This window comes from Vicugna pacos, chromosome X (assembly GCF_048564905.1).
Source record: "Vicugna pacos chromosome X, VicPac4, whole genome shotgun sequence".
Classification (NCBI taxonomy): Eukaryota; Metazoa; Chordata; class Mammalia; order Artiodactyla; family Camelidae; genus Vicugna; species Vicugna pacos.
The window spans coordinates 76,608,689-76,631,754 of NC_133023.1; the positions used below are offsets into that span (position 1 = coordinate 76,608,689).

General features: G+C 39.1%; 1 protein-coding gene across 2 annotated transcripts; it reads left to right on the forward strand.

Annotated features, from left to right (window-relative positions):
- The first annotated feature begins 105 nt into the window (after nt 1-105).
- CSTF2 (cleavage stimulation factor subunit 2) lies at nt 106-21,895 on the forward strand. 2 transcript variants are annotated; one of them, XM_072956690.1, is made up of 15 exons: nt 106-286; nt 1,384-1,462; nt 1,809-1,978; nt 2,832-2,968; nt 3,446-3,565; nt 3,659-3,796; nt 6,319-6,442; nt 10,426-10,488; nt 12,885-12,944; nt 13,570-13,711; nt 14,492-14,667; nt 14,958-15,250; nt 18,658-18,768; nt 19,481-19,606; nt 21,688-21,895. In XM_072956690.1, exons 1-14 carry the CDS (start codon nt 229-231, stop codon nt 19,601-19,603), a joined length of 1,794 nt encoding a protein of 597 aa, XP_072812791.1. In that variant the 5' UTR covers nt 106-228; the 3' UTR covers nt 19,604-19,606; nt 21,688-21,895. The 2 variants fall into 2 exon arrangements, with proteins under 2 accessions (XP_072812791.1, XP_072812792.1); XM_072956691.1 differs by lacking the exon at nt 12,885-12,944 and having other exon boundaries at nt 108-286.
- Nucleotides 21,896-23,066: the final 1,171 nt, after the last annotated feature.

The window sequence follows — 23,066 nt, forward strand, 5'->3', positions numbered from 1 at the left end:
CCAGAAAAAAAAAGCCTTCAAACTAGCCGAGCTCCACCTCGGAACGGAGTTACTCTCAGGCAGGAGCCCAGCCGGAACGGGGCTCACGCCCTCGCGGACGTAATACGCGCCGGCTGCTGACGGAATGACGCCGGAGAAGGGGCCTGCGTCCGTCTGGCCCAGGCGCTTCCAGCTCACGCGCCGTACGGAAGGGGGCTCTGGCGCACCGGAAGCCGCCAGAAGAGAACGATGGCGGGTTTGACTGTGAGAGACCCTGCGGTGGATCGTTCTCTACGTTCGGTGTTCGGTGAGAGGAATTCGGTGAAGCCAAGCATCGGGGAGGGACAGAAAAAAGACAGGGAGCAGCGGGGAATGCCCCCCTACACTTCACGAATCGCCGCGGGAGCCGGTGATGGGTCGGGCTTGCAGCTCGACCTGCCTATCCTGCGGGGCGGCCAGCCTGGTGGACTTGTGGGCAAAGTGATGCTCCGCTTCGTCCGAGGTCTCGCCCCCTTTCCACGACGTGACTGAGGAAGTTAAACTAGTGTTCAGCTTCTATGCGTTTCTCCTTTCATGAGCTTCAATTATTATCTAGAAGCGAGGACTCATGGCAAATGTCCCATAGTATTTCTCACCCCCTGTCCCAGAATATAGGTTAGGTGATGAGGGTATAGAGCCTTGTGTCCAATTCCCTGCCCTCTCATAGAGACTTTCATCCTCTGCTTTTTACCCGTTACGTTTTATTTCGTCGTTAGTGGTAGCGGCTACCTGGCGTCTTAAGGTGGATTGTAAATGAATGAATGAATGAGCGATTAAGACGACGTCAAAGAAATTTTAAAGAGGATTGAATCGATTCTGAGTAATCTTTTCAGCCGAAATAAGTTTTTTTTTTTAAGTATGTGTGGTGATTTTAAAGCACCTTCTAGAAGGGACATGACAAAACAATTAAGAATAATTTTTAAACATCCTCCACTACATTCATGGTCATTCTCTTTGAGTGTGTGTATATGTGGAAATACGGACGTATGAGGTGGTTTTTAAAATTATAATATTGACATTTTTAGTAATTGATAAGACTTGCAGACCTTCGGGTGAATACCAGTGCCTAAATATTTATTTTCAACATAATTAAGGACAATCTAACACATGTCAGATCCATCTGAGAACTAATACTTAGAAGTGCCTACACCTTTTTTGTTTAATCTCAGCGGTTTATTTCTCTTGTAATTAACGTCAGCAGACACGATTGAAATCTTGTCTAACAGAGTACCGTGGAACCAGGACTGGATGAACACTGTATTAGAACCAGTCATTACATTTTCAGTGATATATGTAGATACTTTCTCACTAAAGATCTAGATTACAAACTCAGAATTTTGGTTTGTTATCTATTTTCTTATTTAGTGGGGAACATCCCATATGAGGCTACTGAAGAGCAATTAAAGGACATCTTTTCTGAGGTTGGACCTGTTGTTAGTTTCAGGTGAGATTCCCTTTTATTACTTGGTGGAAGTTCCTTGAAAAATCACCATAAATCTGGCCCTTAGTTATAAAAGGTTTTTGCTGGTGACTTCTCACACACATTCTTTTTTCTTTCTTTGTTTATACCAGCTTTATTGAGATGTATTTCACATACCGTGCAATTCACATTAATTTTTACTAAAAGATAAATACTTTTTCATTTAAAAAGATGTGTAAAAAATATTCCAGTGAGACGGAAAGATAAGGTTATTTGTCTTAACAGTGTAACAAATTTAGAATGTGGCAATGTCGGCGGCAACCCTGTGTGTATGTAACATTTGTGCCTGATACTTAGTTTTGCTCTCTAGGTTGGTATATGATAGGGAGACAGGAAAGCCAAAGGGTTATGGCTTCTGTGAATACCAAGACCAGGAGACAGCACTTAGTGCCATGCGAAACCTAAATGGACGTGAATTCAGTGGGAGAGCACTTCGAGTGGACAATGCTGCCAGTGAAAAGAACAAAGAAGAGCTGAAGAGTGAGTATAAACCCAAGCTGTATGCAACATGAATTAGTTAAGATGTAACAATGAAGATTTCCACTTCTGAGACCTTTAGCATCTGCTAAAATGCTTATTAGCCATACAGCTTCTTTCTTTGACCCACGTGAGGTACCTACACTAGGAAAGTGTTTATCTTAGAAAAATAAGGTAAAGTTGACTTAAGTCCACCTGTTGCCAAGGAGCTGATTGCCAGTTGAAGATGAATTACAGGCTCACCAAGCCATTAGCAGTGCTAACTATGTCTGTCATTAGTGTTTGCCGTTCCTGTGATTATGTTGCCAGATGTATAACTGGTGGGAATACCAAGGCATTCTCGTGGCTTTTTTCATAAGGTAATAAATAGATCCAGGAATTCCATTTTGAAATTAGAAAAATTTTTTAAATAAAACCTTTTGCTTCTTGGGGGAAGGGTATAGTTCAAGTGGTAGAGCACATGCTTAGCAAACAGAGGTCCTGAGTTCAATCCCCAGTACCTCCTCTAAAAAGTAAAATAAACAAGCCTAATTACTTCCGGCCACCAAAAACATGGTTTAAAAAAAGTCTTTTGCTTCTGAAATGACTTATGAAAGGAAATAGATATGCCTAGTCCGTAATTTAGGTTAACATCATTCACCTGTGTGATCCTGGGTCAAGCTTTCCTCTAAGAGCAGAAAATACACTCTAATCTTCCTCCACAGAAATAAGAGACTCGCAAATCACTTATTTCTCAGCTCCAGAAAATTTAAAGTTATCAACAGGCCCTTATAGCAAACCTGGGAGAGTAGATACTTGAAATGATTTAGCTCTTTATTTTGCCTCCTTAACATTTTGGTACTTTCTTCCCCATTAGGCCTTGGCACTGGTGCCCCTGTCATCGAGTCACCTTATGGAGAGACCATCAGTCCTGAGGATGCCCCTGAGTCCATTAGCAAAGCAGTTGCCAGTCTTCCACCAGAGCAGATGTTTGAGTTGATGAAACAAATGAAGGTGGGAGGAGGCATTAGGTTATGGATAAATGAAATCACATCAGATTTTCAGAGTTCGTTGATCAGTTAATGGAAATGATTCCCTGAGCTCAGATAGAATATGTGCCTCTTGACCAACATTTCTGGCACCTTGAGTATCCATATATGCACAGTGTATTTTACATTTCGTGCAAAGAGCTTTCCATTTTCTATACACAAACACACCTATACAATCTGGCTGGGGTTTTATGGCCCATAGATACCAAATGTAGATGTTAAAATGTGGCTTTTTTCCTAAATTATGATGGTATTATGGTATTTGAAATGCCTCTTCCTTCTCTTGCCTACCGTGACTAAGATTTTATTGCTACATGAAAACTGAGAATAGCTTTAAAAGCCTCTTGAATAATACGTTTCTCAGATGGGAATGGCTCTAAATCACTATCAATTTCTAAATAATAAGTACTGAACCTAATGATGAACCTTTTTGTCTTCTCAGCTCTGTGTCCAGAATAGTCCCCAGGAAGCACGGAACATGTTGCTTCAGAACCCTCAACTGGCTTATGCTTTGCTACAAGCACAAGTAGTGATGAGAATTGTGGATCCAGAAATTGCCTTGGTGAGTGCTTCTGGTTCTTGTATGGAAATGCTGGGGTATACCTTGAGTAGGGTAGAAACAGACAACGTATAGATTCGTCTTTTCACTTTTTAGAAAATTCTACATCGCCAGACAAATATCCCAACGCTGATTGCAGGCAACCCTCAGACAGTCCACAGCACCGGACCTGGCTCGGGATCCAATGTGTCAATGAACCAGCAGAATCCTCAGGCCCCTCAGGCCCAGTCTTTGGTAGGACTTTATTATGCCTTAATATTTTTTTAATGTGTCTTAGAATGTTATTGTCATTTTAGGAGGATATATTGAAAGAAGGATGGTCAGAAGCCAGAGATGATAATTTCAATTTCCAGGCATAAAAGCAGTTAACAAGTTTGCAAAGTACATGACATCTGAATGAATACAGGTTCAATGCCACGTTTGTAAAACAAAGATCCTTCCTTTATGCCCTTTTTTATAAGCTGATTTTATGTGTATGTGCATGCATGGCACTGTGGTTGACACTTTTGTTATTCCATATATATTATCTCATTTAATACTTATAGCAGTTTTATGAGGTTGGCACTCTTTATTCCATTCTTACCGATGAAAAAAGTAAAGCTCATTTTCCAAGTATGACACAAAACCCTGAAGACATGAAAAATTGGTATATATGAAAACTGAAAATTTTCTGTATAGAGAAAAAGAAAGAAATACCAAAGACATGACAAATTGGGGAAAAGTATTTGCCACACACATGATGGACAAATGGGCAATAGACTGATGATTTAAGAGCCCTTTAGTTATGTTCAAGAATGTTTATTGCCACGTTGTAGTGGTGAAAAATTGGCAACATCCTAAATGTACAACAGTGGAAAATGGAGAAAATGTGGTATATTTATCCAATGAAATACAGCAATTAAATAAACTACATGTGTCACTGTGAATGACTTTCAAAAATATAATTCCATATAGTGGTTAAGATGAACTAGGATACATGGTATCAACACAGATAACTCAAAAACATAATGCCATACAGAAGTGAAAATAGATGAATGTGAAAGTATTCCAAAATACAGGATATATGTGTTGTACATACCTCCAAAAACATGTTGAATGAGTTGCAAAGTGTATGTTCAGTATGTAATGATTTACATACAAATTCAAAACGTCTCTTAGAGTTCTTAAGTGATTGTCTAAGAAGGGGATACAGGATGCAATTGGGAAAGACCATACAGAAGATTTCAATTGTATATATAATTTATTTTCTAAGCTGTGTGCTTATTTTATTCTCTATCCAATTTATATATCTGGAATTTTTCATAAAAAACAAAGACCTCCTATAAATTAGTAAGCAAATTACCAAAAACCCAGTAGAAAACTATGCAATGGACATAAACAGTTCATAGAAGTAGAAATACAAATATATATTAAATATATGAAAAATGTTCAACCTCAAAATAAGATAAATGTGGACAAGTACAATAAGCTACTATTTTCACCTGTTAGATTGGCAGAGGTAGACAACTTGAATAGCTCATACAAAGGTTTAATTTAAGGTAGGGGTCAGCAAACATCTTCCAAATGGCCAGACAGTATTTTTTGGCTTTGCAGGCCATAGGATCTGTCTAAACTACTCAATTCTGCCATTGGAATGTGAAGTGAGCCACAGACAATACATAAACAATTGTGCATCATTGTGTGTCAATTAAACTTTTATTTATGAAGCCATTCAATGAGCCAGATTTTGCCCATGGGTCATAGTTTGCCAACCCCTGCACTGATTCAGTGAATAATTTTTCAGAAATAGGAAGGAAATAAATTAAGGCCCAGAGAGATCAACTGCTCCAAAAATAACAATCATAAGTGGCAGATCCAGGATCTGAACCTGGTTCTGTCTGACCTTGTAGCCTGTTTTTCTCTTAATCACCTCCCTATGCATTTCCTCTTTTCTGTTTTAGAGATTTGTTTGTGTTCTCGGAGAATATATGTGATTATATATGTGTGTGTGTGTGTATAATTTAGCTTTTATTATTTATTGAGGTCTTTCTGTTCCAAGGTACTGCTCAGTTTTCTTGGGAATACACAGATGAAAATATAACATTCCCTTTCCCTCCAGGAGTTTTAATGTAGCATTAATTTTTTTTTTTACATTCCCTCAACCCAGAATTATATTTGAGGACCTGGATGAGAAAAGATTGGTCAAATGAAATAACTTTGATCTTAAAAATGTAGGCTGCCAGCAGTTCCTTTATTTAAAAAGTCCTAATCTCTCCTTGGGATCAGCACTTTTTTTTAAACATTTTTTATTGATTTATAATCAGTTTACAATGTTGTGTCAAATTCCAGTGTAGAGCACAATTTTTCAGTTATACATAAACATATATATATTCATTATCACATTTTTTTCTCTGTGAGCTACCATAAGATCTTGTATATATTTCCCTGTGCTATACAGTATAATCTTGTTTTTTTTAACTCTTAATTGCCAGGCCCTGGTCTTGAGGCTGTATATGGCCTCACTACACAAGTAAGCCTTGTCAGTCTCTGCTTTTAGAATATGGTCCATCTTAACCATGTTCTATATAACCAGGCTCATCGTGTGTATTGCAACTTCTGTTCAAAGTATGTTTAAATCTAATGCTGCAGAAGACATGCTGTAGGAAAAAGATATTTGGTAGAATATTTGGGAGTGTCAATTTGAAGAGTTCTTTAAGATCATAGACTTTGTGTACTGAGTCTCCACAGAGGCATACTCTGCTTTTTGTCTTGGTCAGAGTGGAATACATGTCAATGGCGCACCTCCTCTGATGCAAGCATCTCTGCAGGCTGGAGTTGCAGCACCAGGGCAGATACCAGCCACTGTAACAGGACCTGGCCCTGGTTCCTTAGCTCCTGGAGGTACGTTTTATTTAGAGTCTTCATCATTTTGGTATTTTGCTAAAGTTTTGTTACAGCAAATGGCATGGTGTAGCCAAATTATTATGTGGCAATGAGATCTTGATATTAAATTAATATGTAACTAGGAAGTATATATCCTAGTTGGAGGAAATAGTTGATTTTTTTTTATGTACAAATCCTATATATCTGATTATGAGAGCAGGGGAAAGGACAGTAGATTGGAAAAGTACAGTAAAATTCCAAATTACTGAGGGGAAAAATAGAATAAATGGAAACTAGACCAAGCCAGTGAATACAGAGAAAAGGAAATGACATTGTGGGGTAATAATAAACACAGTTAGGGTGGAAGGAATAGAATTTCGTATAGTCATTATTCTGCTAAATGTGAATGGCCTGAATTTTCCCATTGGAACCCAGAGACTGTCAGTTTAGGTTAAAAAGCACATGGGAGGGGGGAAAACAGAAACAAAATACCTGATCACATTTGTTGCTATATTTAACAAACATAAAATTGGATTTCATGAAATATCATTAGACCAAACAATAAAAGGAAAAAAATAATTTTAAAAACTATATATATTCAGTAAAAGTATATATATAGGTATTAATAGAGTATTTCTATTACACTTGTAGCTTTTTGTCATTCAACAGTCGTAACTAAAGAAGTTATAAGTGAGATAGTTATTCCCCATGTGAAACACCTTTATGAATGCATGATGTATATTAGTATTTAAAGTTTTTTTATGCAGCAAACGTGTTTCTTGTTAATTTATCTAATCTGGGTTAGATTGACTACAACACAACTCATGGGGAGTCATATGAGTTTAAAATGTTCTGTTTTATAGAGGAACCAGTCTAAAGGGCTAAATTGACAGGGAATAAAATTCAGCAAACTACGATTTTCACTTATCCTATAGAATTAGTTAAATTACCTTTCAATGAAAGAAAAAAGATTTTGGTTTTATACATTTTTGTGTGTTACAGGTGCCTAGCCTACCTTAAAATAGCACAAGTTGTAATATGGTCCTATTACACATGACAAGTGTGCAACCCATGACATATGCAGCTCATTACATAAGTCGAAAAACACCCAAAGTAGCCTATACCCTGTTCAGTGAGACAAGTGCACTTCATGCAATTGGATGTCATAGCAATGTCAAGTTGCTATAAGAGTTTCTAAGCATCCGCTGTCCATTTTTGTACTTAACATTGTCATAAACTGTTAACACAGAGTGTGTGGATCACTGTTGTCTGTGGACCACACTTTGAGTAGCACTGTGGTAGTAGACAAAAAATAAGGATGTTGAGAAATAAAATAATAGAATCAATAAGCTTGATTTAATATATAGAGGGAGGCTTGTATCTTTTGACTAAAGAACATACTCCCCCCATTTAAAAAAACTTGACCATGTTTTTAGCCATAAAATAAAAACAAATTTTAAAATGTAATGATTTTAGAGGCTGTATTCTCCGATTATGTCAGTAAAGTTAGAAATAAGTAATTAAAAGGTGACAAAAACCTTTACTTAAAAAATTAAGGAGAATTTGACACAACACTGTAAAATGATTATGAATCAATAAAAAATGTAAAAAAAAATTAAGGAACATGTGTAATCCTTGAATTAAAGAAGAAGTAAAAAGAAATTTATAAATTTTGTAAAAGACAACAAAAAGTAGTACACTTCATACAAAAAAAGTGCAGGAAATAGTGAAAGCAGTACTTAAAGGAAAATGAATATCCTTAGGTGCCTGTATTATTAAAGAATAAAGGAACTTACTAGTTCTAAAGTATTAGAAAAATAATTTTTTAAAAAATAAGGTATCAAGAAGAGGGAATTAATAAATACAAAAGTTGAAAGTAAGTGTAGAAGGAACTTAAGTGAATTTTCAAGTGATTTTTTTGTGAGTTTTTAGCATTTATAGTTCTGAAGTTATTAAAACTTCACAGATTTTTGAGCTACCCTGTACAAAGTTCTTTGTCAGTTGATGAGAGGTGGGGGCAATCTAGTAGAAAAGTAGACAAAGAAAATGAGTAGGCGCTTCATAGAAGAGCACATCATAGAAGAGCAAATTCAAATGGCAACAAAAACATTCATTTATAATCAGGGGATTGCATATTAAATAATGAGGTTTCACTTTATTTAAACCCATCAGCCTAGCAAAAGTTTTAGAGATGACACTTGGTATTGGTGGGGAGTGGTATATATTGCTGGTAGAAATGTGAAGTTTTTCAGCCTTTTAAGAAAGTAGCCTCACATTAAAATTAAAAATTCATATACACTTTGACCTACCAATTTCACTTCTGGAAAGCTAGCCCATACAAATAAAAGTGCCATTATGTGATAGAGTATAATATGAGCAATTATGCCCAGAATGCCTTCTGAGTGGTCTGAATAAATCATAGAATATTATGGATAGAAGAGAGCTTTGAAATCATTTGGACCTCACAGTTTAGTGTGAATTAGAATCACCTGAAGGGCTTATTAAGCCGCAGATTGATGGTCTCCACCCCTAGGCTTCCTAATTCAGGAGGTCTAGGGTAGAGCCCTGAGAATTTGCAGTTTTGACAAGTTTCTGGTGATGCTGATGCTGCTGGTCTGGGGACCACGTTCTAAGAAAACACTGGTTTAGACAAACTTACTCACTTTATAGATGAGGAAGCCTACGGATATGTTAATTTTATCAGACCAGTTCAGAATTACAAGTACTTAGTGGCATTAGTAGGCTAACACAGATTCAGGATCTTAATCCTTGCCTGGGATGTTAAATGGGATAAGAGAATGTGACATGTACTTGGGGTATTTTAGGTGAGTATTAATGAACTACAAACAGTTCAGCTTGTCTTTTGTCCCCACTCGCAGCATATATTGTTCCTTTGAAGAAAAGAGAATTAATTACTATGTAGGAAGGACCAGACAAGGACTTGTGACACATGATTAGTCTTTGTGTAGCAATCATACACCACTGGTTAGAGTAGACCTGTCACTCTCAACCCTGTTAGACCAGGTGGTCCCTTTTTGTAACAGGTATTTTGCAGTGACCATTTACTACCCTAAAATGAAATGCACAGATAACATAGCATATTTAACACAGATTCAAAAAAAAACTCAATATAGTACCCTAACTATAATACTAAAGGAGAACTAAAAGGAAATCACAGTAAAAGAATACTTTTAATATGCAAGTATTTGAGCACACCTACACTGGAAAACAAAAAATAGCAGTCAGATATCTGTACCTATACCATAAAAGTAAAAGACAGATTCACGTATGTTGTTTTGGCAACTCAGATACCACAAGGACTGTTAGCATTGATGATGTGATTTTCTAAAATGGTGAAAATAAAAACTCTTGGTAAAGTTCTTAACAAAACAAAACTCAGTACCATACTTTACTTAGTATTGGCATTTTGGGAAAATTCAGTGTATGTGTGTATATATATATACACAGATATATATCTATCTATGTGTGTATATATATTTATGTATACACACATATCAGCAAAACGTTTGAAGGTTTTGCAAGACAGTAATTCCTGATTTTTCAGGACTATCTCATACGTTGCAGGAAAACTAGTATCTTTTTTGGCTTCTCATAAAATGCCAGCCATGCCCCCATGGTCTTTGTCACAACTAAAACAGTGTACCCACACATTTATAAAATCCCCTGGGAACAGTACTGCCTCCTGAGGGAGGAGTTACGTGGGAAATTGCCATTGTTCTGTATTACAGAACTCCCTGCCAAGGTTTTGGTAACCAATGAGATTAAGAATTCTTATTGAACTCACTTCTGTCACCAAAGCCTAAAATGTACTACCAAACTCCATCTCCTGTATAACTGCATTGTTTAGTGGTAGTTCTGATCTTCCTTTGTAGGTTTTTGCTTGTTGGGCAGAAAGAGGAAATTTGTTAACTCAGCCACTGTCCATATTTTTTCCCCACTGTCCTAGTTTATGTCTTCCTTTCCTGCCCTTCATCTTCTAGGAGGAATGCAGGCCCAGGTTGGAATGCCAGGAAGTGGACCAGTGTCCATGGAGCGGGGACAAGGTAAATAAATACTAATGTCTGATTAATGTGGACTAGACTTGTGAAGGTTCTATATCTGCATTGTCTGATATGGCGGCTACTAACCCCACGTGGCTATTTAAATATTAAATTAATTGAATTAAGTTAAAATAAGGTAAAACCTAAAATGCATTTCCTCATTCACACTAGGCACAGTCTAAGTGCTCAGTAGCCACATGTGGCTAGTGGATATCATACTGGATATTGCAGATATAGAACATTTCCATCATTGCAGAAAATTCTGTCAGCCAGCACCGTCTCGATTTCTATCTAGTGATTCAGAGCGCGGCTCTACAAGAATTGATGACAAAGCAAATGGATCCTTTGTTTCTATTTAATTTATACCACCTTTTCTGATAGTTTAATGCTTCTGCTGACACGTTCTCTCTGCCTCTACGGAGATCTGAGTAAGGAATTTTACTAATGAGCATGTAATATGTGGCTGGGTAAGTGGAAGACTAAATTTAAACCCCAGAGAAAACTGGGAGGGGATCAGAAGTCTGTGAAGCCTGCTTGATAAGGGCATGTTGTACTGTGGCGGTAGCACTGGACACCACAGCGGCAGCCACTCCAAAATCTCTGCATTATTTCTCTATGTTACTGGAGTTTGAAGAAAAAATGCAGTGATTCGGTTGAAAACAACATCAGGAAGAAAAAGAGTGAGAAAAGGAACTAATAGTTAAAACTGAGTGCATCCTAGAGGCCATGCACTTTAATTTTCATAAACAGCCTCATGAGTTAGGTGGCAGCACCTCAGTTTTCAGGTGAAGAGCTGGAAGCTCAGAGTTTTGAGTTACTTCCTCAAGGGGACATGGTAAGTAAACGCTGGTGTCTGAGTAACATGGGCTGGGCTTGGTGCACTCATCATCTCTTCCTAATAAGCTAATAAGCGGCAGAACTAAGATTCTCAAGTCTCTGGCTCCAAAATCTATCCTTTTTCTGTCAATCTACAACTGCTTCTATTAACTTCCAAAAATGCTCTTTAATGTCTTCTTATTCACTGCGTCCTTGCGATGAGAATGAACTGCTTTGGACAAGCATAGGGAAGCTTAAGTTCCTTCTTATTAACATATGGTCTATAAGCAAAACCCATTTTTTTTAAAAGCACAATACTAAAAATATAGGCCTGTGCACTGTACTCCTTGTCTGTGGTTTGTACACTGGGATTCGTTGCTGAAGCGACAAAACTAATCATCTTGGCAGGCAGTTGACAGTGGAACAAGCTCTTGTCCGAACACCTCATCTGAGCAGCCCATGCTTTTGTGCTGTTGTGCCTCGCCACTGTCAGATCATGTGTGTACCCCAAACTATTTTTGCAACAGTGAGAAGGAATTAGGGTTCAGTCCTACCGTTACCTCTCCCCCAGCCATCAAATCAATCAAACTTCAGCTGTTGAATACACACTTCCGCAAGACATCTTCCTTCCTGCTATGGTTATCTTCACCTTTCCAGTCAGAAGTTAACAAAGGGAAATGACTTGAATTTTGAAGGTATATCAAGGATGTCTTCATGAAAAGACAAAATGAAATGGGTTTCCTTTTATAGTTATCCTTTAGCATCCAGCTGAAGAAGCGAGAATCTTCCCATTTGTACCCAGTCGGTCTTGCTTTTCCTGCAATCCATGCTGCTTTCGCACATTTGTAATGGTGAAAAGAGACAATGAGATGTTTAAGAAGATACTTCTTCTTGCCTTCCACCACCTTTTTTTAAGTGTTGGTGCCCTCGTCATCTTATTAGTCTTGGTTTGCTGTTGCCATGATGTTACTTATTGAAGACTTGCAGTGGCAGATTATTTCTTGAGGAGTGATATTCTCTTTCCTTGTGTAAACTTCATTTACTGCATTCCTCCGTTTGATACTTTTTGATAACAGAAACTCTTGTGCATTAAAAATACAGCAAAAATAGTTACCCTACTTTGTTATGGGCGTTTCCAGAATGAATCTTGCCTTCCAGGTTCAGTACAATCGCTTTCATTTTTTGCTTATGAAAATATGCTTGTGTTCTTTGCCTAACTAGAGATTCAGAACCATCCTTTCTATGTTTTTATTTCTTTTTTTAATAGAGTCACAAGGAGATTTAAGGGGAATTGTGGTAGCAGAGGTGAAAATTGAAAGTGGCTGGTTATTACTGTCCAAATAAAATCAGTGGCCCATAGGTTTTATGTTAGGAAGTCGTCTCATCAAAGCAAAACAGTTTCAGATCCCAAAGAAGCTAACATGGTTTCAGAAGGTTTTGTAGCCCAGGGCAAGCTAACGAACTGTTGGCTTTTTAACTTGTATGTGTAAATCTCCAGTGTCTGTCTGTGTATGCTTCTGCGTGTGTGTGCAAGCTATTTTACGTGTCTGCTCTTTCTTCTTTTGAACTTACTGCTCACCTAGGAACCCTACAGCACTCGCCCGTGGGACCCGCCGGGCCTGCATCAATTGAGCGAGTTCAAGGTACCCATTGGATCTGCGGGTTTCCTTTTGCTTGCGGTATTCAGGGTGGGACGTTGAGAGGACAGGGCTACTTGGCAGTCACCCTCACACTCAGAACCCAAAAGGGTAGTGTTTTGGGTTTTTGTTTTTTAATTTGTTCCTACTGGGGCCACAAGCCTAAGCTTGACCTCTTCACACAGGGCAGAGAGCATGGATGATACGGGCATCTGCCTCCCTACTGGTGTCAGGAGGCTTGGATGGAATAGCAGTCTGTAAGGAGACAGCAGGTTCTTGCAGAGCCATGGCAGTGTTCACATATGCCGAGACCCTACGTCTCTTTTGAGACTCCAGTCCTTGAACTAAGGTTGATGATAAGGAAAACCAGGAGCATAAGTTGAGGTTGTAGTGCTAGTCCTTGGCAGGTTGCTCCCCAGTTTGCTCTTTATATAATTCCATCCATACCTCTAACAAGGCACAGATTCTGCCTCCACCCTGCTTCCTTTCTTGAGCTGCAAGAGGAGTCTGCTGTGGTGAGGTCTCACCCACTCTAAGGTGTCTGAATGATATCGTCCACGGAATATAGAGTCATTTCTTGTGTCCTCATGTGTCCTTCACAGCAGTAACTCCCCGTTTGTTTCCCTGTCAGTGCCGATGCAAGACCCCAGAGCAGCTATGCAGCGTGGCCCCTTGCCTGCCAATGTCCCAACTCCTCGAGGTCTGTTAGGAGACGCTCCAAATGACCCACGCGGAGGCACTTTACTTTCTGTAACTGGAGAGGTAGAGCCTAGGTAAGCACTAACACAGAAGGAACAGTTTGGAGGAATCAGAGTTTTCCCTTGCTTTGAGAACAAAGTCTCTTCGTACCAGTTGGACCTGTTTGCCTGCTTCAGAAGATAAATGTTCCTGGCTGCTGTCCAAGACTAAGCACTTCCTGGGCAGAACCATGTAGCTGAGCATGTCATTTGGAACTAACCATTGCTACTCCATCTTCAGAAATTGGAACACATATCTGAACAGGAAAAACATACATTTCTTATTGGTAGTAGGAACACTGATGACAGTGATAATCATAATAATTGATATTAATAGGGATTATGCCTCTGATTCTGCTCTGAGTGCTTCACTGAGATCATCTCATTAAATCCACACAACACCCCTGGCAGATTGATACTAATATCGGTCCCATGTTACAGATGAAGAAACCAAGGCATAGAGAAGTTAAGCAAACATGCCTAAGATCAATCAGCTGTGAAGTGACAGAGCCTAGATTTGAATCCATACGGTAACCCATGTTCTTCAGCACCATACCGCGTATTCATTACATATAATGGATATCCACTACTTCCTCCTTAATTTGAGTGCCCCGACCAAATATGAAATTCTGGAATACATGGATTTACATCTCCATAGCTTTTCTTCGACCTGTTTGGTGTTATTCTCTTAGCATCTTTAGACTGATGTCTGCATCAGTTCTTTGTCTGATTTTTACTTACTGATCTTCTGGTTGACACTTTTTTCTTGTTGTTTTGTTCTGTTTTGAAATATAACATTTTTTTCTCCATCTCTAGAGGTTACCTGGGACCACCTCATCAGGGTCCGCCCATGCACCATGTCCCTGGCCATGACAGCCGTGGCCCACCCCCACATGAGATGAGGGGAGGGCCATTAGCTGAGCCCAGACCTCTAATGGCAGAGCCAAGAGGACCCATGCTAGATCAGAGGGGTCCACCCTTGGATGGCAGAGGTGAGGGGAAACCACGTCACAAGGCTGACTGGCAGTTGTGGGCTCACGATGAACCCGCTCTCTTAGGCTCTAATCTGGGATACAGAATGCTGGGGCAGTAGGGTTGGCAAGCATTTTTTAGGTTTATCTGCAAACCTGAGAAATTGAGGAGGGAAAGCAGTCTCATGTAGTTGGGGGGAGATGTGACTGGAGGAATAGATTTCTATCTTTCTTTGGTCATTGGTTCTTCTTGCAGTAAAGGTGAGTAACTACACAGTGGTTTCCTTGCCACTTTTTTTTTTTTTAAATAGGCGGAAGAGATCCCCGAGGCATGGATGCACGAGGGATGGAGGCCCGAGCCATGGAGGCAAGAGGATTAGATGCTAGAGGATTGGAGGCCCGTGCAATGGAAGCCCGTGCGATGGAGGCCCGTGCAATGGAGGCCCGCGCGATGGAGGCCCGTGCAATGGAAGTCAGAGGGATGGAGGCCAGGAGTATGGATACAAGGGGCCCAGTCCCAGGCCCTAGAGGCCCCATACCTAGTGGAATCCAGGGTCCCAATCCAATTAACATGGGTGCAGTTGGCCCCCAGGGATCCAGACAGGTATGTGTAACACTCACTTCTGGCTTCTATGTGAAATCTTGATCTATTCAGGAATTGATTATTGAGGCTGATTATTACTGCTTTCTGATTTGGGCTGTTTCTCAGCTTGTTAGGGAAGATTAGGATCTCTCTTTAGTTTATCTGTCCCTCCGGGTGGTGATTTTCTGATCACCAGGATTATAGTCCAAAAGAGTAACCTTGTCCCACAGTTTCAAATCCCATTCAGAGCAGAGTCCCTGATTTTAGGGAATAGAAAGCACATCGTAGAATCTAGGCATGGATAATTTTAAAAACCTCCCCCAGTGATTCTAATTTGTAACCCTAAGAACCACTACATTGGAGCATATGAAGAACTATCAGTGGTCATTTAGATAATATTAGGTTTGCAGAAATCTATTTTAATTTACTTTCATCCCAAAGCCTAAGTGAACAGTGGCGTATGAAAGGCACTTTACTAATGCGCACACTAAAACCTGTGCATCTGAATTCTCATCTCTTCTTTCTCTTTATTTGGCTCTCTCCAGCTTTGTGTATATGGTGGCCTATGATTGTCTTGTCACTTCCATCATTTTTACCGTCCAGTTGGTTGTGGGAAGGTGGTACGTGTGTCTCTTCCCTGTGAGGTTTTTTTGTTGTTGCTGCTGCTAGCACCTTTGTTTCCCTCTAGCCCCTCCACCTTCCTCTTTCCTCTGTGTGACTTCCTCCTTCCTCTGTGCACTTCTCTCTTCTCTCTCCCACATGCTTCTGTGCCTTACTCCCCTTTGTGTGTGTGTGTATGAGAGAGAATTGTATTGTCAGAGCTGGAATGGAATGGGTCAGTTATCCAGTTCTCTTATTTTATAGGTTTGGAAACTGAAACCCAAGAATTCAGGTGACTTGTCCAAATTCACACAGCTAAAAAGTGGCAGAGCAAAGAATAGAACCCACTGTTTTTTCCACTGTCCTAATCTGTCCTGTTCTCTGCACGTTGTGTATGTGTATATGTGTATCTGTCCCCCTTCTTTAATATGAAATATGAATATGGTTTTTGGTATGCATAGAATAACACTTTTCTATTTTTTGTTCAAGTTTTACTTTTTAAAAAATGTGTTCATGGGCTTGATTTTTATTGTGCCCTCTGGTCAGTAGCCTCATAATTAAAATATTCAACAAATATTTATTGAGCACCTACTATGTACCAGACAGAGCTGTAGGTACTGGTGATATAGCAGTGTGAAGAAAACCAAGTCTCTGCCCCCTTGGGGCTTGTATTCTAGTTGGGGAGATAAATAACCGCATGATGTGCTTATGCAATTCTATCAATAATTCTTTGGAGAAAGATGTTGAAAATAATGGTTGGAAGACCATTTCTGGTTAACATCTTGCTCCTTTATCTCTGCTAGTACTTGAACTCATTACTCCTTAGTATTAGGATTATTATAGTTTTTATTAGCAGATTCTATAAGACCAATTAGATCTCAGGTAGAGAAAACAACTTTTATCTTCAAACCTTTTCAAAATTGTTTAATATGTTCAGTTATAAATAAATATATAAAATACATTCACTCATGTATAAAAGATAGGAAGAACTCCACTATCTCCCCTCTACCTGTCTCCCCATGACCCCATCTCCTGTAGATAATCTCTTTTATTAGATTTTTTTAATGTATCTTTCTAGCAAATAATATATATATACTTATTTTTGCAAATATGAATATACATATATTCTTATTTTTCCTTCCTTTAACTGTTCTGCACCTTGTTTTTTTACTTAACAGTATATCCTTAATTCATAGTTTTAAATTAGATTTTAAATTTAACTCCAGTCCACCTCATTGGAAACTTGTTGGTAAAAGGCGTATTACTGGGGTGACTGTGGAGCTTATTGTCCAAACAGGGACACGTTTGAGAGTGAAGAGTGCTGCTAGTAATTACTGTGGGGCAAAAGCATAAACTGGGACTGTCTTGGGCAAACCTGGATGTGTGGTCACCTGTGTTACTACTTGTCTGCCCAGAACAGGCTCTTTTGGAAACTTTAAATGGCCGTTATTAAATGGTTAGATCACATTACAGTACCTCGAATTAGTATTGACTGAAGCTTCAAAAAGTTTATTCTCATAGCTGTTTCAGGTCTGTAACAGATCATTAAGGTTTAGACGGGTCTCCAGATTAAGTATTGATGAAGAGCAGAAAGTGATGATATTCCAGCAATTGTACAAAGCTGTACTAATGCTTCATGTTGCTAGTGTCTTTGGGAAGTGAGTTAATGCATGTAAATGATTGTTCCAGATAACAGAACTATTCTGTTTTAAGCTACTTTAATAAAGAATAATATATAAAATGTACTGTGCTTCCTTCTCTTCTTAAACAGGATACCAAAAAATGATTTTAATCATTTCTGATTACTCGAGGTCATGATTAAATGTACCCATGATTGTTTATGCTGTCATAGAAAGCATAGTTGTCTTCTGTTTTGGTTTCTGGTCTCCTTTGCTGTCAGGCTGTCACCTTGCTCTTCACGCTGCTGTCATGCTATCTGCTCCTAATGGTTTATCCACATTTCTTTTATGCTTTGCTGCTTTTCATCTGCTGGGGAAGCAGGTAACATGTTTGTTAACAATTTGTGTTTAATAGTAGTACCACCTAAGCTCTGGGTGAATGCTTTGAGTGTGAACACAGCTGCAGCATAGGGACCTTTTAACAATTAGTCTAGGTGCTCTGAGGCCCGTGCCTTGGATTCTGGTTATCTCTCAAAAGCTTGAACCTATCAAACAACATATTAAGTACCAATAAGCATGATGCCACTGTACTTTGTTAACTCAGGTCAGTCATGTTTCTTGGTCTGAGGTTAGCAGAAAGCTCCTGCTGCATATTCTGTGTGGAAAGTTATAAAAAGCAAATGTTGGGCTAATAGCAATCTTTTCCCCAGAGGCCTTCCCTTCTGCTTTCATCTCTGCCTTACTTGTGGGTTAAGGCCCTTTGGGACGAACCACCTATCTCTGATTGAACTAGAGGTAGGGGGTGTCCCTATGAATGTAGCTTCCCCAGAGGAGCAGCATACATTATTCTAGACTCTCAGCTTTCGTTTCTGTTTCCACTGAGTGCTAGTTTCCGGGATGCTCTCAGTTTTCCCTGTGCTTATGTGGCTGAATTCTGCTGGATTTGATGGTATCCGGTTGTGCTGTGTGATATGTGTTGATGATGCTGGAGCTGTTGTAAGCAAAAGTGTCTAACTTGCTAGTTGATCTCTGGCTGAACCCTGCCTTCTGCTGTTGCTGACAGTAGGAAATGATCTTCAGAGTCATTTATTTGCTCTCTTTACTCCTATCCATAATTAGATCATATTTTTTCACATTGTTATTACTGGATTCTGGTTATCTAAATGAGAAGTACTGAAAATCTCTCCTCATCTCTCTCTCTGCACATAGGTCCCAGTCATGCAGGGAGCAGGCATGCAAGGAGCAAGCATTCAGGGTGGAGGCCAGCCTGGTGGCTTCAGTCCTGGCCAGAACCAGGTCACTCCACAGGACCATGAGAAGGTAAGCAATGCTGTCCAGCTGCCTCCATATGCACAAATCTTTTGGCGTCCTCTTTTCGGTTACCATGCGGAGGTCCTGGGTCTTCAGTCCCTTTGGAAGTAATGTTTACACTTAGAACTCTTTATGATCTTGTTACCTGAAAACCTATGGGCCTGCTTCTAAAATTCTTAAATGGATGTATTTGAACGGCAGCTTATCTTACATTTCAGACATCTGCCAATAGATTTTTGTGTGCGCAGTCCTGATTGACTTGGAAATTCAAATCCCTTTCTTCCTGCCGCTTCTACCTTATCCCTAAAAATGATAGCAGGTCCCTGTGAGTATATCTTTGTTTCTATATTTGACCATTGTGGGGAGCTCATCATATCTGATGGAAAGGCCAAAACTTGTGAAAAGGAGACACTTTCAAAACAGAATTAAAAACTGTAGACTGCCCAGGACTCACAGATACCATCTTAGTCAGCAAGAATTTGGGGTTCATGAAGGTGTCTGTTTTGAGTCTTCTAATCTGAGGTAATGTTGTACTTTTACTTTTCATTGTGCCTTTTCTTACCAGCTGGTTTTGGTTTTTTCTTTCTTTTGTTTTATTCTGTTTTGTTTGGCCTACTGTGTTCTGTGAGTGAACTCTCCTTCCTTTTTGGACAGAAGCTGGTGGTGGTGTTTTTTAGCTGCCGTCATTAAAACTCACTACCTTTTTTTTTCCTCTGCACAGGCTGCTTTGATTATGCAAGTTCTTCAACTAACTGCAGACCAGATCGCCATGCTGCCTCCTGAGCAGAGGCAGAGTATCCTGATCTTAAAGGAACAAATTCAGAAATCTACTGGAGCGCCTTAAAAGGTGAGCAGACTTAACTCTGCCTGAGTCAGACAGGCTCCTTGTGCACTTGGTATATGCTTTCAGGCTTAACCAACAAGACTCTCTGAGGCCTGCCCTCTTGGCTAGACCCTTCACCCTTCAGTAGTTCAGCCCCTATCACAGCAGGGGAAGGCAATAGGCATTTGTTCAGTTGTTGAATTGATTGTAATCCAATGTAACCTTTCCTGGTGGCAAAAGTGACACATGGTCAATCTAATGATATTAATAAAATACAGAAATCTAGAAAGTTTAGGGTAAAAGCTCTGCTTCCTCAACCTCATTCCCCAGACATAACCCCTAAATATAGTTTGGTATGTATCCTTCCTAGAATCAGTTGTTATTTTCTTCCAAACTATCCCATCAAAGTGGAATATACAAACAAGTTCAATAGAATGTATAAACATTTGAGTTTCCAGTATTTATTTTACTTTGAGTATTTTGAGGTTAAACTGCTACAGCACACAATTTAAGGCAGTGAATGTCCACCATCCCCATCAGTCCCTGTACATTTTAGAGGTTGCTCTACACTGCTGCCCTTATTTTTCTTGCTCATCAGTTGGATAAAAAGGAACATAATCGTGTGAGACCTAACTAGATTACGTGTATTGGTGTTTCTTTTTAAAATTTTTCCCCAACATCTTATATTTTATAAACAATTCTGTTTTCTAAAAACAGTTTAAAAATCTTCATTGTACCAATATCAGCTGCAATATCACATTTTGAATTTCTACTTTTTCTCCATCTTTCTTACAGTTCCCATTTATGTATCATCATGTAACAGTGAACTCATTTACACTAACCTAGCCGTCTTTACTAAATATATTGTACTTGAATCCTTATTTGTAACATTAAAACATCCAAACTGGAAATATGCATTGTATCTGTATCTCAACTTTAAATGACTGAACTTCAATGGGAAGCAGTCATAGATGGACGGGGATAGACTTTCAGTATGACCAGTACTTTAACTTTTTAGTCCAGATACCCAAGGCATTCTATTTTCTTCAGTAAAAGTATAGACTATCTGTTATATTCATAGGAATATAGATTTTTTGAAAACTCTTCCTCTCTTTTACTTTTTCTGATTTATTTATGCCAGAGAAGGCATTCCCTACAATATGGGGAAATTGTGTTTTGGGATAGTACAGGTAGAAATGTTTCTGAAAGTTCTTTCTTTGTGTCATTGTATATTCTTGCTTATAAGATACCTCATTTCAAAACCTTGCACATAAACCAGAAAGCGAGGTTTTTTGTTTGTTTTACCTTTTATTTTGAAATATTAAAAATTCACGGCAAGTTGGAAAAATAGTACAAAGAGCCTTGTGTACCCTTCCCCTAGCTTCCCCTAATGATAACATCTTGGGAAGTTAGTAGACATAATACCTTTTTGGTTTGTAGTGAAAAATGAAGAAATTGACATTAGTATATTATTGTTAAGTAGACTACAGACCTTATTTACCTTTCACCATTATTTTAAAACCTGCATTGATATGTGTGTGTGGTGGGTATGTAGTTCTATGCAGTTTTATGCAGGCAAGGTTTTAATGTGCATTTGCTGGTATTTGTGCATACTGTAGCCAGAAGGTTGGCTCTCCCTCCATCCTATACATTGCTGGCTGTGATCCATCTCTGCTATCACTGACAAACTTATACAGCATCGCCGTTAGATCGCTGGTTCTCAACCAGAGGCAGTTTTGCCCCCTACAGGACATTTGGAAATGTCTGGAGACATTTTTGGTTATCACAGTTTTGGGGGGTATGGTGTGCTACTGGCATTCAGTGGCTAGAAACCAGAGATACTGCTAAATGTCCTATAATGCACACGACATCCCCTGATAACAAAGAGTTGTCTGGCCCCAAATGTCAGTAGTGCTGAGGTTGAGAAACTGCTGTAAGAGCTGATTACTTTGAGGAGGCAGGAGGCAGACACCTTAGAAATCTGTCCCTGGTGTTGTCCTCCTATGCACAGCCTCCCTTCCCTACCTTTAACTTTTTTCCCTGCTGTTTGGGGAAGAGAACTTTGTCTCCACTTCTAATGGCTTTCTCCCAACTTTTCCTTACAGGTTTTCAAAAATACCTGGCAACAAATCTGGAAAGTAATTCCATAACTTGGTTGAAACGTTGCAAAAAGATGACTTCTGCATCCTAACCCTTGAATGACTCAAATTGGTGCCAGGTGGAGGACTCCCATCACCTCTCAAAACAAAATCAGTTCATTCTGTTGTCTTAGTTTGTATATTTTCTGTGACTTGAAATAAACTTTGAACACAATTTTAGTATACTGCAAATTGATATACACAACCTTTTTGCTTTTAAAAAGCGGAGCACCAAGGGTGAAACCTTAGATGCGTTTTCTACCCTTACCGCAGTATTGTACTTTAATGTTATGTTGCCACAGCTCTGTTTTTTCCTTCTAAGTTAGCCATTTATTCTTCTTGATGATATTTGAGAATTTCTCAGAAGCGGTGTTTTCTGGGACTTAGTTTTTGCTTAGTTTGCTACCAACAGGAATAATACGATTTGCCCTTTGAGAACTTGCTAGAACTTCTGAGTCTACTGGGAAAAAATAGCATGTGCTTATTGCTGTAAAATGGTCAGTAGACCAACAAAGCAAAGAGCCTACCTAGCAGAGCAGTATATTTAGTTTAGAAAAATGCAAATATCAAAACGCATTTCTTTTTGTCAGTACCAGGTCTATTCACATACATAGTTCAGAGTTAAGACAAAGATGACATATGAGCACTGGTTTGAGTGTGTCAACAACACTAGAGACCGTTGACATTTACCTGTCTCTTCTAAAACACTTCAGCCTGGGTAGTCAACCATAAAAGTTAAGAAAGCCACTAATTTTTCACATGTTCAAGATGAAATAAAAACAGAAATCAAACAAACAAAATACATTTCATCCTCCCTTCTGGATAATTACTAATCTACAGCCCTACCATATAACCAAATTTATTCCAGGAAATTAAAACATGGAAACTCTAAAATTTTACATTTTTCTCCTTTAAGAGGACCAAATATAGAGCACAAGCAGTCAGACTGCCCATTAGGCCTGCCCCTGCCTGCTTCCTTCCAGATGGGTGTGAACATCATTAGTGCCACTAGCTCTAACCTATGGCTCTTCTGGCCCGGTCTTCTTTCTCTCATAGTGGCATTAAGGAGAAACATGATTTCTCTCCCATCAGGCCAACCTCAAGAGGTGAAGAGGTGCCTTAATAATTAGTAAAGTTCCACTGGAACTACTCTTGAGCCTATTTATATTCTCAGAGTCCTAGCCCCGGCGTTAGGATTATGGTCAAGTGAATTAAAAGCCTGCCATAGGCTTAGAGAATGTAATAGCATATTGCTTACATGCCAAGCAAAAGAATGCAAAGATAATCAACTTTATGAGAGGCATTAAAACTGAGGGATTTTTCTACTCTGATACATGAACATTTAA